Source organism: Limulus polyphemus, unplaced genomic scaffold, assembly GCF_000517525.1.
Source record: "Limulus polyphemus unplaced genomic scaffold, Limulus_polyphemus-2.1.2 Scaffold178, whole genome shotgun sequence".
NCBI lineage: Eukaryota > Metazoa > Arthropoda > Merostomata > Xiphosura > Limulidae > Limulus > Limulus polyphemus.
This window is the reverse complement of record NW_013665788.1, coordinates 359,135-374,533: the sequence shown is the minus strand read 5'-3', so window position 1 is coordinate 374,533 and position 15,399 is coordinate 359,135. Positions and strand designations below refer to the sequence as shown.

Sequence of the window (15,399 nt, the reverse complement as noted above, 5' to 3'; positions counted from 1 at the left end):
GAGTGAGTTAATTAGGAGTTGACGTAGGTATAATTCACTTAACAGGGAGCTAGCTAGCGTTATCCTTCGTTACTCTCCAGCCACACACGCCAAGTTTTCCTACCGGTGACGTTAGGCAATGTTTTAATAAAAGCACTAAATATTTATTTTAATATCGACGTTTGTTTATATTAAATTTATATTTATAAACATACGTAGCTTATTGTGTTAAATATATAATACGAAACTCCCGCCTATTCTCTAAAGTTGTAGAAGATTCTCGAGTGTAAGAATCATCAATTTATGTGTGTACATAAACGCTAGTGTTAACGCCGATATTGTTACGTAAAGCAGAAAATTCGAGAAAGCCTCCACAAGTCTATAAATATAACCAACGCGACGCGCCAAACAAGAGTATCTATTATTGGTGTGCTATAAACTTCGTAAGCTATAACTGTAATTAACGTTTATTAATAGAGAAACTTAAGATATTTGACCAGGAACGTTTATAAATTTTGAATATTACAAACCGTTTAACTTCATTGGATTCACATTGGACATATAATAATAAATCCGTCACAATAGGTTTGAGAAACCTGTAGTTTGATGCTAATAATCTATTCTTCTGAAATATTCAGCAGATAAGCTGTTTAAAATACTCAAAATAAATATGAAGTCCAGACTATCATTTGGTTCACCAGTTATCATTGAGTTACACCAACTCTAGTGAGTAAAAAATCAATTCAAAACACCAGTAAAATATACAGTCCACTAGTAGATGAAGTCTAGTCCTGTTCTTTCGATTTGCCCTTGTCCAGGTTTATTGATGAGGGGTGAAATTCCGTCAAAACGGTACGACTCAGTGATAAGTGATGAATAGAACGATGTATAGGGCTTCATATTTATTTTTGGTGTTTTAATCAATACGTCTGCTGAACAATTCCGAAAAATACATTAGTAGCATCAGTGTTACACGTTCTTCAAAACCTAAATAAATATAGGTACACTGGCGATTGAATAGAAATTATTTACTTAGGCTGCATCTAAAGGACATTTGTACTTGAATATTACATTGTACTAAAATATAATTCATTTTGTCTCAGATGTTCACGAAATCTTTTTGGCAAGAATTTTGGCCTTCAAAACAGTATCGCAACCAAAGCCAATATATATGTATGTGTGAGTGAGTGAAGGAACCCCAAAAAACAACCGAAGACAATGTCTGTGTTCTCGTAGCTAGCTACTGCATAATATGCGGGTTATCAAAACTGTGAAAATCAAATATACTTAAAAATTATAATATAATATTTGATATAACCCCAAACAGTTTTATGTAATGACAAGAGGGGTACACTGTATGTACTATATAAAAACGTGTACTTCGCCCTGATGGTAAATATTTTGACATATTTGTGGGGACATTTTTTAATGTTTTACAAACATATTTATAATAAAATATTTCCTGATATACAAGTCAAAAATTTTGTCTAACACACTAAAACAAAAACAATATTTCAAGATACATTTTTTAATAAATGATGATTTGATAAACATGAACGGTAGGTAGAAAATATTGTTATAACACATTTCAGTAATTTAATGTATAAGTCCTAACACTAAAACACTGACTGTATAACTTTTTCACAGTCAAAATTACAAATAACAATAGGTAAGCACATTTTTTAAGTAAACATATTAACATTAACACAGAAATAAAAGTTCCTAACAAGTACTGTTTATGTAAATTTATTAATTTTAACGAATAAATACTAATATTTTGTCAAAATAACAGCTATATGTATTCATTATCTAAACACACAAAAAACAGTAGCTTACCGATACTGTTTACTTAGATTTGTTTGTTCTAAATGTGAACAGTTATTCATCTTTTTGAAACAAACGCATACTAGAACAAACCTATTTAAAATTACGTCATCGTGTCGATAAACAGGTACCGCACAACATTCTCTAAATGCGACAGACCGAAATACATACCTAGGTCTCTTATAAATGTTTAGTCGGTGAGTGCTTCCTTGTTGAACAAGAAGTGAATATGAAAATGTAAATATTCATCAATTATACATTAAGGACCTTTATCGCTCCAGCGACGACTGCTTATAAAGTATATGACTATAAAGACGAAATCACAATCATGCGACAAAGTGTTATGATCTTTGTTAAGGGTGTATTATTCTAAAAGTAGTAAATGAACATTGAAATTCACGAAAGTCGGTTTTAGTTAAATCGCAAAGTAATGAGATATTCAAGGGGAAGACGCGATTAAACGATCGGAATTTTACTTATTTAGTTATTAGTTACAAAAAGTTACAAACGAGTTATTAGTACAAAAACGAACGTTCTTCTATATAACTTATTGTATAATCCAGAACTTTGCAATATGCTTAGGAAAAAGCTCTGTTTTATTTCTGATATTTTAATAAGTTATATATTCAGCTTGAATATGTATGTATAAAGATGTCACTGTTTTGTCAGACTTAAACATTTAAAGATGTGTAAGTTATCTAACACTTAAGTTTCTAAAAAAATAACTGTTCAACTAACAAAAATATTGATTAAATATGACTTGCTTTACTGCAACAGTTATACAGGTCTGTAACTAACTTTACCCTTTCGATAAACATACGCATAAGGTTGTCTTTAGTATATCGATTTCCTGCTTCTGGCAGTTCTGATGCAGTTAAGACGATAGCATATATTGATTGAATCATGCACAAATTTAATTACTAGTCTAAAAATGCTAAAAGCACATGCACTTTTTACGTTGTTTATGTTAATGAAAGATTAGAAAGCACAGAAAATTTAGTAATGTTTTCACTAACCAGCAAAATAGCTAGTATCTGCAGTTAAGAGAGACCGTTGAATCGATGCTGGCTTCAAATGTGAGGACAACATAGCCGGTTCGTAAAACGGCAGACGACAGTGTCATATCCCGTTACTGGAAGCCTGCAAAAGATAGAGTCTGTTAACTCGTTCTTTGTCTGGAACGCAGGGAAAAACTGGCGACTGTGCGTTATGTCAGCCACCACACAGCAACAATGTTCAACCACTCATGTGCTACCATTGCTATTTCAATGACCAAAGTGTTCCGAAGTTTTACTCTACTGCGACAACTTCTTCATCCCCATCTACCTGGATTAGCTCGAACAGTGCCCTCTTTCGGCGGTGTTTTATTGCTCTAATGCTGTTAAGAGATTAATTAAACCGTGAATCTGTAGATAATAAATAACCAACAACTAACTGATAAATTAGTTCATTCAAGTTCATAATACGGAAAACTTGACCTGTCTTTTATAAACGGTTTGTTTGTTGAAGTTTTTAAGCCATTAGTATTTGTAATAATGCATTTCATTTGCTTAAAATAAACATTTGTTTCCTGTATTACAACAAAACTTTCATGTACGTCGATAAAAAAAGAGCGAATTCAAATGTTCGCACTAAATTTTATACTACATAATTTCGGCAAAGATCTATATTAACATGTTATAAGTCGTTGAAAATAGATGCAACAGTAAAATACATCGGTATTTTGTCTCAGAGAAAAGTCACATTGATCTATCCGTTGTGTTCAGTGCGGGGAATCGAGCCCCAGATTTAAGTGTTTTAAGTCCATAAACTTACCGCTGTCCTACCTGTGGTCACAAAATGCAATCAGTAAGACACTATTAAAACTGTTTACGTTGTTGTTGTTTTTTCAATGTTTACTTAACGATATATTAATTCTAGAAATATACCTAAAAACAGATATGAGAAACTGTAGAAATAAAGAGAGCAGTTGTAGGCATTAAAAACGAAAATATCGTAGGCCGAAGTTTTACGGGCACAACTCACATCGGAATAGTTTTTATAATATAAAAGTCTTACAATAAGCTCTTTATTTCTATAAACATGCAAAAGACTATTTCATTTTCTTAAATACCCAAATGGTTGATTTTACTGATATTGGTAAACAATGGAAGATAAAAAATCAGCTTTTTTTTTTCTTGCTGACAAACACTCCATAGCTTGAGAACATTGTTTTCATAAAAAACACAGAGAACAAACAAGACTTTCGTGCAGATAAGCTCTGTACTATATTTATTTCATTTAAAAAGCGAATGTTCGCTGTATGACGACTTATAAAGTAAAGATGCCTTAATGGGAATGTGTTTCATTGAAATACGAAAGGTTTGTTTTGTTTGTTTTAGTGCAAAGCTATACAGTAGGCTATCTAGGCTTTGTCCACCATGGGGAATCGAACCCCAGAATTTAGCGATGTAAGTACGTAAACCTACCGCTGACCCACTCTGACACAAATTGATTTATATACCCGAAAACAATGCTTTTTCACTAGTAAACTCCTAAAAACTGATGTTTTTGGATTCTGAAAAGTACTTGAGTAACTTGAATAACACAGCTTTTATTGTAATTTTTTTAAAAGTGGAAAAACTTCTTTTTTGCATTGTTTCATTTACACAAAATTTTTTATTACACAGTCCAGAAGTATAAGAAACTCTTAAATCAAATTATGAAACAACATTAAATACTAAAGTGTTTATAATGGAATTAAAATAATGGAAATGAAATTAATTTCAATAACTTCCAAGACTGAACATTTGCATGTGTATATGTACAAAAACATAATGTTATTTTACCAAATTACAAGTATGATAAGCGTTTCTTTTTTTAGTTATATTAATGTTTATTAGTACCTATGGCTTGTGCTCTACAAATAAATGTCCCTTCTTTATAATTAATAGTAGCATGTGTAACAGCATTTCAGTAGTTAGTGATTTTGTTTATTTACTGTTATATGTTACTATTATAAATTCTATAATGAGCAAGTGATAAATGTAATAACCAAACTTCTTAACTACGTTTTCTACTGTGTAGCGACTTTCACGTCCGCTATGAGAAACTTGATAGTTACTTTTAGGTCCAAATTTAACGCTAACGTATATATATATATATATAGTTTGTATAATATCTTTTTTAGCAATTTGTATTCCTAGAGTTACATTCACAACTGATTGGTTTTGCAAACTAAAGAAAGAAAGTGGAATGTATTTTCTTGATTATAGTCTTTCATGCGAATGTTGTGGTTTTTTTCTCCCTTTATCACATTGTCTGAATTAGTAATTTAGAATAACAATTAGCACTAAATACACAGTTTATTTTTTATAGTTTTAATATTATATGTATTGGGTCTAAGATTAGTCTGATCTGAAACTTTACGCTGCTGTAACGAAGTTATTGCAAATTTTAAAAAAATGGCATAGGAAGAATAAGTACAATTCGTGGTAAGCTTTTATTTACATGCATGATTAAGGACATGTAGTAAAAATACTAGTTCATTCTAAAGAGAAAAATGTTGTTTGTTGAATTTCGTGAAATGTTACAAGAGGATTATCTAAACTAGCCGTCCCTAATTTTGAAATGATAGCTGAAGCACGGATTTTACCATCATTCTTATAGTTTGCTCCAAGCCCCAAAATGCGGAATGCGTTTTTGTGGCAACAGGGTGTAAACCATGAAACCTCAGATTCATAGTCCAGGCACGTTAATAACTAGGCCAAATTCGGCACTCATGCGAATAGGAACGTTTTGGTCTGTTTGAACTATACCATAAAACTCGAACAGAACTAATTATTGCACCAGACGTAAGAAACGATTCAACATCTTACACACCCAACACTCACCTCATAATGGCGAATGAAATTAATTCTACAGTCAAACCTTTCTCAATGGTTATATTACATTTTGGAGGTTTAGCTTATAGACTTGCTGTAATTTTGCTTGGTTTCATATTTGCAATTAATCCCGAGAAGTTACGCGGTAAGGAAATTGTCAATAAACTCAAAGATTCTGAATTTAAGCAAAAATTACAAGTTTAACAAACTCTCAAACAGGTGTTATAGCATTTGATCTAAAAATAGACCACTACAATGAAAAAAATAAATAAATGGATATTGATATTCTTATTCACATTTTGAGAAGAATATCAACTGGTTTAACAGCAAACGAACAAAAGTACCTAAGCTTAATGAAGGCCACATCGTTGCTCATGAAGTGCACCCTGGTGGCCAAAATATGTTTTATTTTCAGCGCGTAAAGAAACGTAAATGCGTCAAAGTTTCTTCATTTCCGCACTAGAATATCAAGCTGTGGACAAGAGGTTTTTTAAGTACATTAGAAAATACTTTCATTTGTTTTTTAATTACATAAATATGTGAAATTTTGTATGTACATTTAATTGTAAACAGTAGTTGACCATTTTCAACTTTTCTGCTTCTTGGAGGTAAATACGAGATTTAATGTTTATTCTTTTAAATTATAAGGTTCAGAATAAATTTCACAAACTTGATTGTGTATAAAATCCCTAAAGATATTTATGATGATTTTCGAAATGGCAATAAATACTTCCTATTTAATAGACTTAGAAATGTAAAGATTTTATTCAGATCAATAATTTGTAACTTACGAAATGCAATTTTCTTTCCAGTGTTTTCAATATTAGTGGCTCATCGTATTATTATTATTACTAGCAGAAAAGACTCCCTACAGGCGGCTGTTTGTGCTAGTAATTGCTGATTGTGTTATTCATACCTCATTGAATTTTTTTTAGAAAACGTGAGCATTTGCCAAAATATATATATATATATATTTTTTTTCTGGGAAGTACTGCATTGGAAAAGTGTTCGGATTTTGCTCTTTAGTCATAGGCAACTTTTTGCATCAAAATGATTCAACGTACGGAGCTATAAATTTTACTGATATATACTGTATTGTTTTTATGTATTAAAAGTGATACCGTTCATTGAAAAAAAAATATTTAAGTTTTTTTGTTAATCACTATTATATTTAAAAATTACAACAACAAAGATATAATCAAACCCTCACGTACAGTCCTAGTTAAAATCGTGTTTATGTTGTGATGAGTGTACTTTAATTTAAAATCGTGTTCTATTATGAAGAAATGGTTGTTGCACATACCACAGTTATTTTCTATTTGTATGAATTTTGAATACCCAAAGTGTGAATTGTTTTATGGATTCTTGTTTGTGGTGCCATTCAATAGATGGCGTTGGAATATATACATACATAGTTACTGACATACACGTTACGTCCATTATAGTAAGATTACCTGGTCTGTAATAATGCTTGGAGACGTCTTGAATGGGTAATGAAGAAAACTTTAATATAAGTTTAACATAACAGCAAATGTACAACGTTTCGATAAGGTTTTGTCATCATCAGGTTCAATAGCTTAAACAACTGCCACCAATATTAATGCATAGATTAATTTTCAACTGTTCATAAAGACTACTCTGTCTGATAAGCAGTGTAGTGACATTGCTTCATAATTTTTATGCAAGACATATCAATAAATAAGTCATACTGTAAACCATCTTGTATCACCTGGGGCAGAACACACATATTGCCTGTGAATCTCACCAAAGTCAGGAAGGCCCATGAAATATACCATGCATTTCTTGGTATATCTTAATTGTATCACTGAAATCAACCCAGAAATACAGCTATTGCATGAACTATTAATAATCAAGTAAAAAGGAAGTAAAAACAGAATACAACTTCTAATTTTAAATCAAATTTATTAAAAACATTTTGTTCTGAATAGTTAAACAACGTTAATGCAACTGGATAAGTAAAACACTGGTATCTAATATTGGAAAACTGTGCTATACATTATATTTGTATAACTGGCCTCAAATTAATTCTCAATTTATTGAAAGATGTACGCTTTAATGACTTTTAACACATGGTGTATCAGCATGTCTGGCTTTCAGTTGATATATTAGATCCAGCCAAGAAGCCCCACACCAAAGTGCACACTGCTGTAGAGCAGGAAAAGAAGTCCAACATACTGGAATCCTCCTCGCATCCTCTTCTGTGGATCTGTTATTGAAAAGAATTAGGTAGTAAATACTGTTTAATTAGAAAACTAATTGTGTATGGAACGGAGATTGAAAATGTTAAATAACTAAGAATCAACACTCAAATTTGAATTAAGATAATTTAATGAAATGATGTTTAAGTACTATCTAGTGAAAAAGAAAGTTATTTTATCTTTGCTAAAATTCTATAAATCTCTAAGAATATTTTGTCACACTTTAATAAAAGTTTACACTGTGCTCATAAGTCAATTTTTCTGAATTATCTTTACAAATAATCTATTTCATCAATAAAAACTAAAATAAGTTAGCTAAATAATAGAAAAAGTGCTCATGCAATTTAAAAGAAAAATGTATTGGTGTACCTCCTTTATTTGAAGGAGGATTTGTTGACAAGTAACAAATTAACACACAAGAACAAAAAACAATGCAAATACAGTTTCAGCAGTAGTATATTTTGTATTTTCAAGTGGAAATTACCGAATTTGAACTTAAATTCGGTAATTATTAAATACTAGTTATTTAACACAAATCATAAACTTTAGCAAAATACTTTGTAGCATGTGAATAGCATGGATAAAAATTTATTTCTTAAATGTTGTTGTTGTAGGACCGAATGTTGTTATTTCTTAAATAACAACGCAAAGGACATTTCATGCTTGTTATATATAGATGAGTATGATTACTTGAGTAAAATATTATAAATAGAAAACGCAAGCTTAGTTTTTTTACACAGATATTTGTATTTCCTTTTTAATTTGCTTCAGTAGAAACCTACACCTGAATATCAAGCATTAATCCATTGATTGCAGCTGCTTTAAATGCTGTGGAATTTTTGCAAGCTATACACTGTATTTGGCACACTTGCATTCAACCGTCAGAAAATGACCATATCCAGTATGGTTAATCAGCAGCCAATAGGTGATTCTTGATTAAATTTCCATATCAAACCAATATTTTACAGTTATACTCATCAAATGATAAAGTATATTCATAATTTTGGAAACTCAAATACACCTGTTCTAATCTCTGCATCTGTTAAATAATAGAACCTTTAAAACACATTAATATATAAATCCTAATCTTATATCACTCAATAAAAGAAACCTTTAAAAAGTGAAGAATATATCAGTTTTAATCTCTACATTTCTCAAAGAATGAAACCATCAAAATACTAAGAATAAACATGCAGCTCAAACTATAATTCAATTCACCATTTGTCACTGAGTTATACCACTTTCTGGGAACGCCACTTCTCATCAGTAACTTTGGATAAGATCAAATTGAAATAATAGGACTAAGGAAATTTTAGGTAGTTGGACATAAAACTGTAGAAGGAGAGTGAACATAAGTGACAATCCTGATGAATTTGACAAGGATTTTGAAGAAAGTGAAGAAGAAAATAAAAATAATAGCAAACCTTTTGAAGACGGTAAAGTTGTTTAGTTTCTTATTTATTATAACTTTGCTAATATAATTCAAGTATTATTAACATTAAAATGTAAACGTTTTCATGTTATTTCTCTGTCATAATGCATCACTTTAAGCACCCTTGTGATTCGCATGTGTGATTTTTCTTATGAAAAGGTTTGGAAACAAATATGATTCACTTAAGAACATCCTTCTCCTACGGGTGAAAAATGGGTATGTAAACTCTTTCAGTATGGGCAGTACAAAATGTATACTTAATGTTAGAAATAATAAAAAAGTCAAAAATTAAAACATATTACAATAAAATTATAAGTTTTAACAGTTCCGTAAGGGCTTTAGACATATAAATCATAATGAAAAATCAGATTGAGCAAAGATCAAGAACAAAGAGAAACTGCTTGAGATTTTTTGGTAGGGACAGGAATAAGACAATTGTGAATAAACACAGAATAATATAGCATATTTAAACCCCCAAAATAAAAACTGAAACTTTAGTAGTCTTCAGTATTAGGTAAGCATAAAGAAAGAAGAAAAGTTACATTTTATAGCCTATCCTCTGTAACAGTTTGAAATAAATTGTAAATCATGCAATTTATTAAGTTTAATTTATGTGAAGGCTTAAATTTCCCAAATTACGATATCATTTGGACACTGTGAGGAGATAATTATTAATGCTAAAACACACTTCTTTCTTAAAAACTGCAACCATACAGGTCTTTGCATTGTTGGATATATTTCTAATTACTTTATTCTTTTACTGTCCATTGTTTGCTGTATGACTACTACACAATACCATAGTTTTAAAATTTCTGAAATGATTGAGCCTCAACAACCATCAACAAAATTAGGAACAAAATGTAGACATTTTTATTTCTTTTTTTATATGTAAACTTTATTTAATCTTCTAAAAATCATTCCACAAATTAAAACTACAATAGCTAAATTTATAATTTGTGTCCTCAAGGATATATTTACTTAGTGTAGGACTACGTGGAATTCCCAACCACACTAATAAAACTTGTGAATAAAAGGAATTGAGCTTTCAATCAGAATTGTTTTTCAGATTTTGTAAATTATTCCTAGTTCAGAGACTTAAAAATATATGTTTTCAGAGAGGTAATACTAAACAAGTTGTAATGAATTTCACCCAAAAGTCAGAAATAAGATTAATTTTTTTTTCTAAAAGCCTGGAACACAAAGTGTTTCTCCAATGACACTATGAAGACCACAGAATGGCTCTGATGCTTTCATATGCTCATATGTACAAATAATCCACCTGAGCCTGCTTTATTAAGGTCTGGACACTGACCCAGTAGTTACACTTAGTCTTTGATGATAATTATGTTTTAATCACATAAAATGCTCTTGAAGACACAGCTTTTGTGTCATATGATTTTAAATTACCTTTTGAGAAACAATATCATAAAGATATCCATTAAAAAATAATTATTATTGGCATGGAACTTATATAAAACATAGAAGTAAAAATTAAACTCAATTTCTACATCACATAAGGGAGGAATGTCTAATTAGAATATTTTATTTTTATATCCTTATTTCATCTATGTGTATTATGTGTTCTATTTTATTCTAACAATAACCTAAACAATTAATTTTCTGGATCCAATGTTAAGTATATAAAGTTCGTAAAACTAGATTACTCTAGAATCAAAACATTATACAGAGAGATCTTACTGCTTTGTAGAGATAGAATAACTGCCTAAAAGCTGAATATTAATTCTTCTTTACATAATGTTTTTATAATTTTGTGAACATTATGAGATCAAATTAGAAACAATCTACAGTACTAATAAAATTATTCTTCAATTTACATTTAAGAGCTTAAAGCATTTGAATTGAATACACAAATTTAATGATAAGAGCTGTTATTAGTCCTTAGAAAAAGGTTAGAAGAAGAGGATAAAATATTACACTTTATACATAATTTTGTGTACTTTTACTGTTACAGTCCCTCTTTATGTACACTTTCAGAATAATTTATGTCACTGATGAATTTGAGTTCAACATTTCAGTTTTTTTGATTGGCAGAGTGTCTTTTATTCTTGCATATTGTTTGTTGTTCGAACAACATACGTCAAAGTTTTTCAATAGTAGTTCAGTCACATTCTTGATCTAGAGCTATGTATACATTTGATGAATTACCAGCTCTAGGCTTTAGAAATTCTTTTATACAGTGCTGTATATTGAACTGTAATCCACCAGCAATAAAAATACTTCTAAAAAACTTATGTCATATTTTACAGAGCTTATCATATTTCTAGTTATTATCATTACATTCATAGAGAAATAGACAGTGTAAATAAATGGTTTTCATCTTACATTAATTGACAACATTTTTTAAACAGACTGTACACCCCTCATAAAGTAAGTAATGATGTGCCAGTACTGTCATATTATGTCAGTCTTCCATTTAAGGGTAAAGACAGTTATGTGTTGAGTAATAAAATCAACAATATCTTGAAATCAAACTATCCACAAACTTCAGTGTGTGTTCCCTTATAGTCAGTATTGAGAAATGAAAACTTTTTCAAGATAAAGGACAGAATTAATAAACTTAAAGCTCTTGCATTGTTTATCAATATGTTTGTTTTCAATGTGGATGATATTATATGGGATCAACCTAGTGTTATTTATAAGAGCATATAAAAAGAGTATTTGAAGTCTAGTGCTGGTAATTCTTCAAATATCTACAAACATTTACATCATGAATTTGATGAAAATGCTGATAAAAAGAACTTTGATATAATACATAGTTCCAACAATGAATAAGATGTCAGAATTAAAAGAGATTCTGAAGATAAAGAAACTAAAACCAATACTGAACTTTCTTTACATTTTTATGGAAAAATACTTAAAAAACTCCTAATGGTAAATAGATAACTGTGAATAGAACATTATATTAATAAATTCTAGATTTAATTTTGGTAGTATAAATTTTAATGCATATATCCCTTTTAAAGACACTAAATGAAAATATTAAAAAAGTCATCATTTATAGAAATTGTCAACTAACATCTCTATACAACATAAAAAATTCAGTTATTTCACTATTCTTAAGAAAATGATAAAAACAAAGATCATAGTAAACATATCTGATTGGTTGTTCATTTCAATATTTTCAATATCCAGAGATAATTCACCAGCACATTCAACTTTCTCAAACCCATACTAAAATAAACATACCTCCTGTAGAGTAGCCAATAGTATAAACAATTCTCCCAAGTAACCAGACCAATCCAGCTGCTGCTCCAAGACGCTAAGTAATAAAAATAACAGTCACTTAGTTGTTTCTTGAAAATCAAAATATTTGATATTAATTATTAAAACAAACTTATATACATCTTGTTATGCTGTAACACATTACTGTTCCATGGAAAATGTTTTCTTTTTTGATTGCTTTTTCATATATGCTTTTGCTGGTTCATTTTTAGAGATTTGCTTGATAGAAGTAATCATAAAGTGTCAGTGTTTGCTGTTGTGTATGACACATCCATAGGTAAACATTGATTAAACATATCTTTCTAGAACTCAGAAAGTTTTCTAAGAATGTTATTATGATGCTCCTTAAAAAAATGTTTAATAAATGGCAGGCTTTACCAGTAAGCTGCTATTTAGGGTTTTAGTTATTGGGTAGTACAAACTAAAGAAACTGTAGTCTGTTAGTTTGCATAAATTTAGCGTGCAAGTTTATAATCCATTATGTGTCATAAAAATTAAGCCTAGTGATCACTGTGTTTATTATACACTGTTGCTTGCTTTACACTGAAAAATTAAATAAACAAAGCAAACGTACACATACTTGTTTTGAAATAAATTACACTTGTGAATAAGATTTTAAATGTATAAAGTATGTAATCAAAAGAAAACCTTAATTATTTGGCATTATTAAAGACAAGCAATTATAACTACTATTGTTATATACAAGATTATCAATTCTTTAAGCACTGTGCACTTACAAAGACCAAACTATAAAATATTCAAAGAAACATGCATGTTATGTACAAAAACAATTAATGAACAACAAACTGAACTGCTTCATTCTCACTGTAACTTAAGTTCACTATTAAAAAGTAATACACTAATAAAAATTTAAGCAGGCAAGTGTTAAACATAATTTTTCATAAAGGTACCTGAATGTGTGGCTTAATGTTTTTTACTATAAACTTCAACCCATACACACACACACACATTATTAACTTCTAGTTTCTATTATTAATTCAAAATAAATTTTTAAATGTTTATTCTGTAACTAACTTTTTCAATAACAGCACAAAATCATTTTAAAATTAATCTTATTAAAATAATTTTCATAAATGAACCACTCATATTGTGAAGCAAATGTGATACACAGCTGTATAATACTATCACATTTTTAACAGTTGAACTTTACTCAGTGTTGTATCATATGTTTCAGGTCTGTAAATGTAGTGGACATGTCACGGTAAACCACAGACCTGTGGTGGTCTCATACCCCAAAATCAGCTGGGAGTGAAAATTGGGTACTGTGCTGGCCATGTCTGTGGAAAATGTTTGCCGATTAATTGATCCCTGTGGAGCATGTCCCAGCAATGTCTTGATAGTCTATGCAATATGAAATGGAAAACCATGTTATATGAAGACTCTTATTCACAAGTTCTCTTCCCTAAAGTAAAGGAATGATATGTTTCAACATGTTTCACTGTCACATATTTTGTTTTTGAGTTCCTCATGGGAAGGAAGCAAAATGACAAACAATCATCTGAATACAAATCATGCTGTACGTTCTCATCATACAATTATCATAGCACAGAAACACATGGATTACTTTATACTCATATCATCAGTTGTGGGTGTTGACCCAATCACAGGGAGAAAAGTGACCCTCACCAGTCCATAAAATGTTTTCCAAACAAGCAACACTGTTTTCTACTCAAATCAGGAATTGGACTACAAAGTATTAACCATTTATGTATATCTCCTGGCAGCAGTTCCAGGGTGCTACAAAGCATTTATTTCTGGCCTCAATGTCTCATGACCTTCCAAACTGTTGATTTTGGTATTCTCATACTCTTGGCAACTTGACTGATGTTGCATTCTGCTTGAGAATTTCTTTCTCTGATAACAACTGCCATTTTTCAGACTTCCACCTAACTTCAGTCATGTTTGTTAAATTCTGTTTCATCAGCTTCCAATAAGTCTTATTGTTGCATTTGTTCACTATTTGTATACTAACAGAATTATAATGGTATACCAGTGTTAGTACCACTGCTTGAGCAATGCTCTGGAAGAACAATAATGTTACAGATAACCTTTAGGAGTCATTTTTAAAGGCAGAATAAATATGGAATATTTGATGCTGATTTCATACAATTCCCAGTATGCAAACTTCATGATCAACACTCTTTGGTGATCACTATTTTTTTTTTTACTCTGAAATCACTTTTCTCATCATCTCATTACTTTAATCAACAAATAACACAGCTTTTTGATGAGCAGTTTTCAAGTTATAGAAAGGTCAACTAACTTAAAAATAACCATGTATTTATATAAATACTTATATATCAATTTTATAACATTTGTCAATGAAAATATAACCATTAGCAACTGTACAATGTAACTTGTATCATGTTTATTAATTAAACTGATTAAGCATATTTCAGTTATGTCATATAATTACAATTTCTACTTCTTTTTTCTACTTCTCTACTCACTATCCAGAACTGTTTAATTGCTTTTCATGGATGAGTATTTCTTCACCAGCTTAATTCAAATTAGGATAGAAATAAGACTTATAATTAATTTAAAGGAAACTTACTGTATTTATATTTTTTTTTATTCACATAGTTTTGTAAATACGTGTGGCTCTTTATCCCAATAAATGTAAATATGGTTATAATTAACAAGGCCCAGTTAGGAGCATCTTAGTTTGTTATATCAAACAGATCAAAATGCTGATACACTTGTAAAAATAGCTGTCTGACTTGTGATTTGTAGAAAATGTAACATTGAAAAGGTTACTGCTTATGTATATGAGGGTAAGGGTGTAGATTTGGTGTATCTGGATTATCAGAAAGCATTT

General features: G+C 30.1%; 2 protein-coding genes across 2 annotated transcripts in view; both read right to left on the bottom strand.

The window, feature by feature from the left end:
- The window catches only part of LOC106478073 (growth arrest-specific protein 2-like), a 39,656-nt gene extending 36,545 nt beyond the window's left edge, over positions 1–3,111 (bottom strand). Inside the window, exon 1 of the mRNA XM_022381601.1 lies at positions 2,820–3,111. The gene's annotated coding sequence lies outside the window, so the exon portion shown is untranslated. The remainder of the gene's footprint in view (positions 1–2,819) is intronic.
- A 4,458-nt stretch (positions 3,112–7,569) lies between these two features.
- The window catches only part of LOC106478072 (microsomal glutathione S-transferase 3-like), a 23,550-nt gene continuing 15,720 nt past the window's right edge, over positions 7,570–15,399 (bottom strand). Inside the window, exons 3-4 of the mRNA XM_022381600.1 lie at positions 12,525–12,597; positions 7,570–7,893 (exon numbers count right to left, since the gene is read on the bottom strand). Coding sequence (XP_022237308.1) covers positions 7,793–7,893; positions 12,525–12,597 — 174 coding nt within the window. The 3' untranslated portion in view covers positions 7,570–7,792. The remainder of the gene's footprint in view (positions 7,894–12,524; positions 12,598–15,399) is intronic.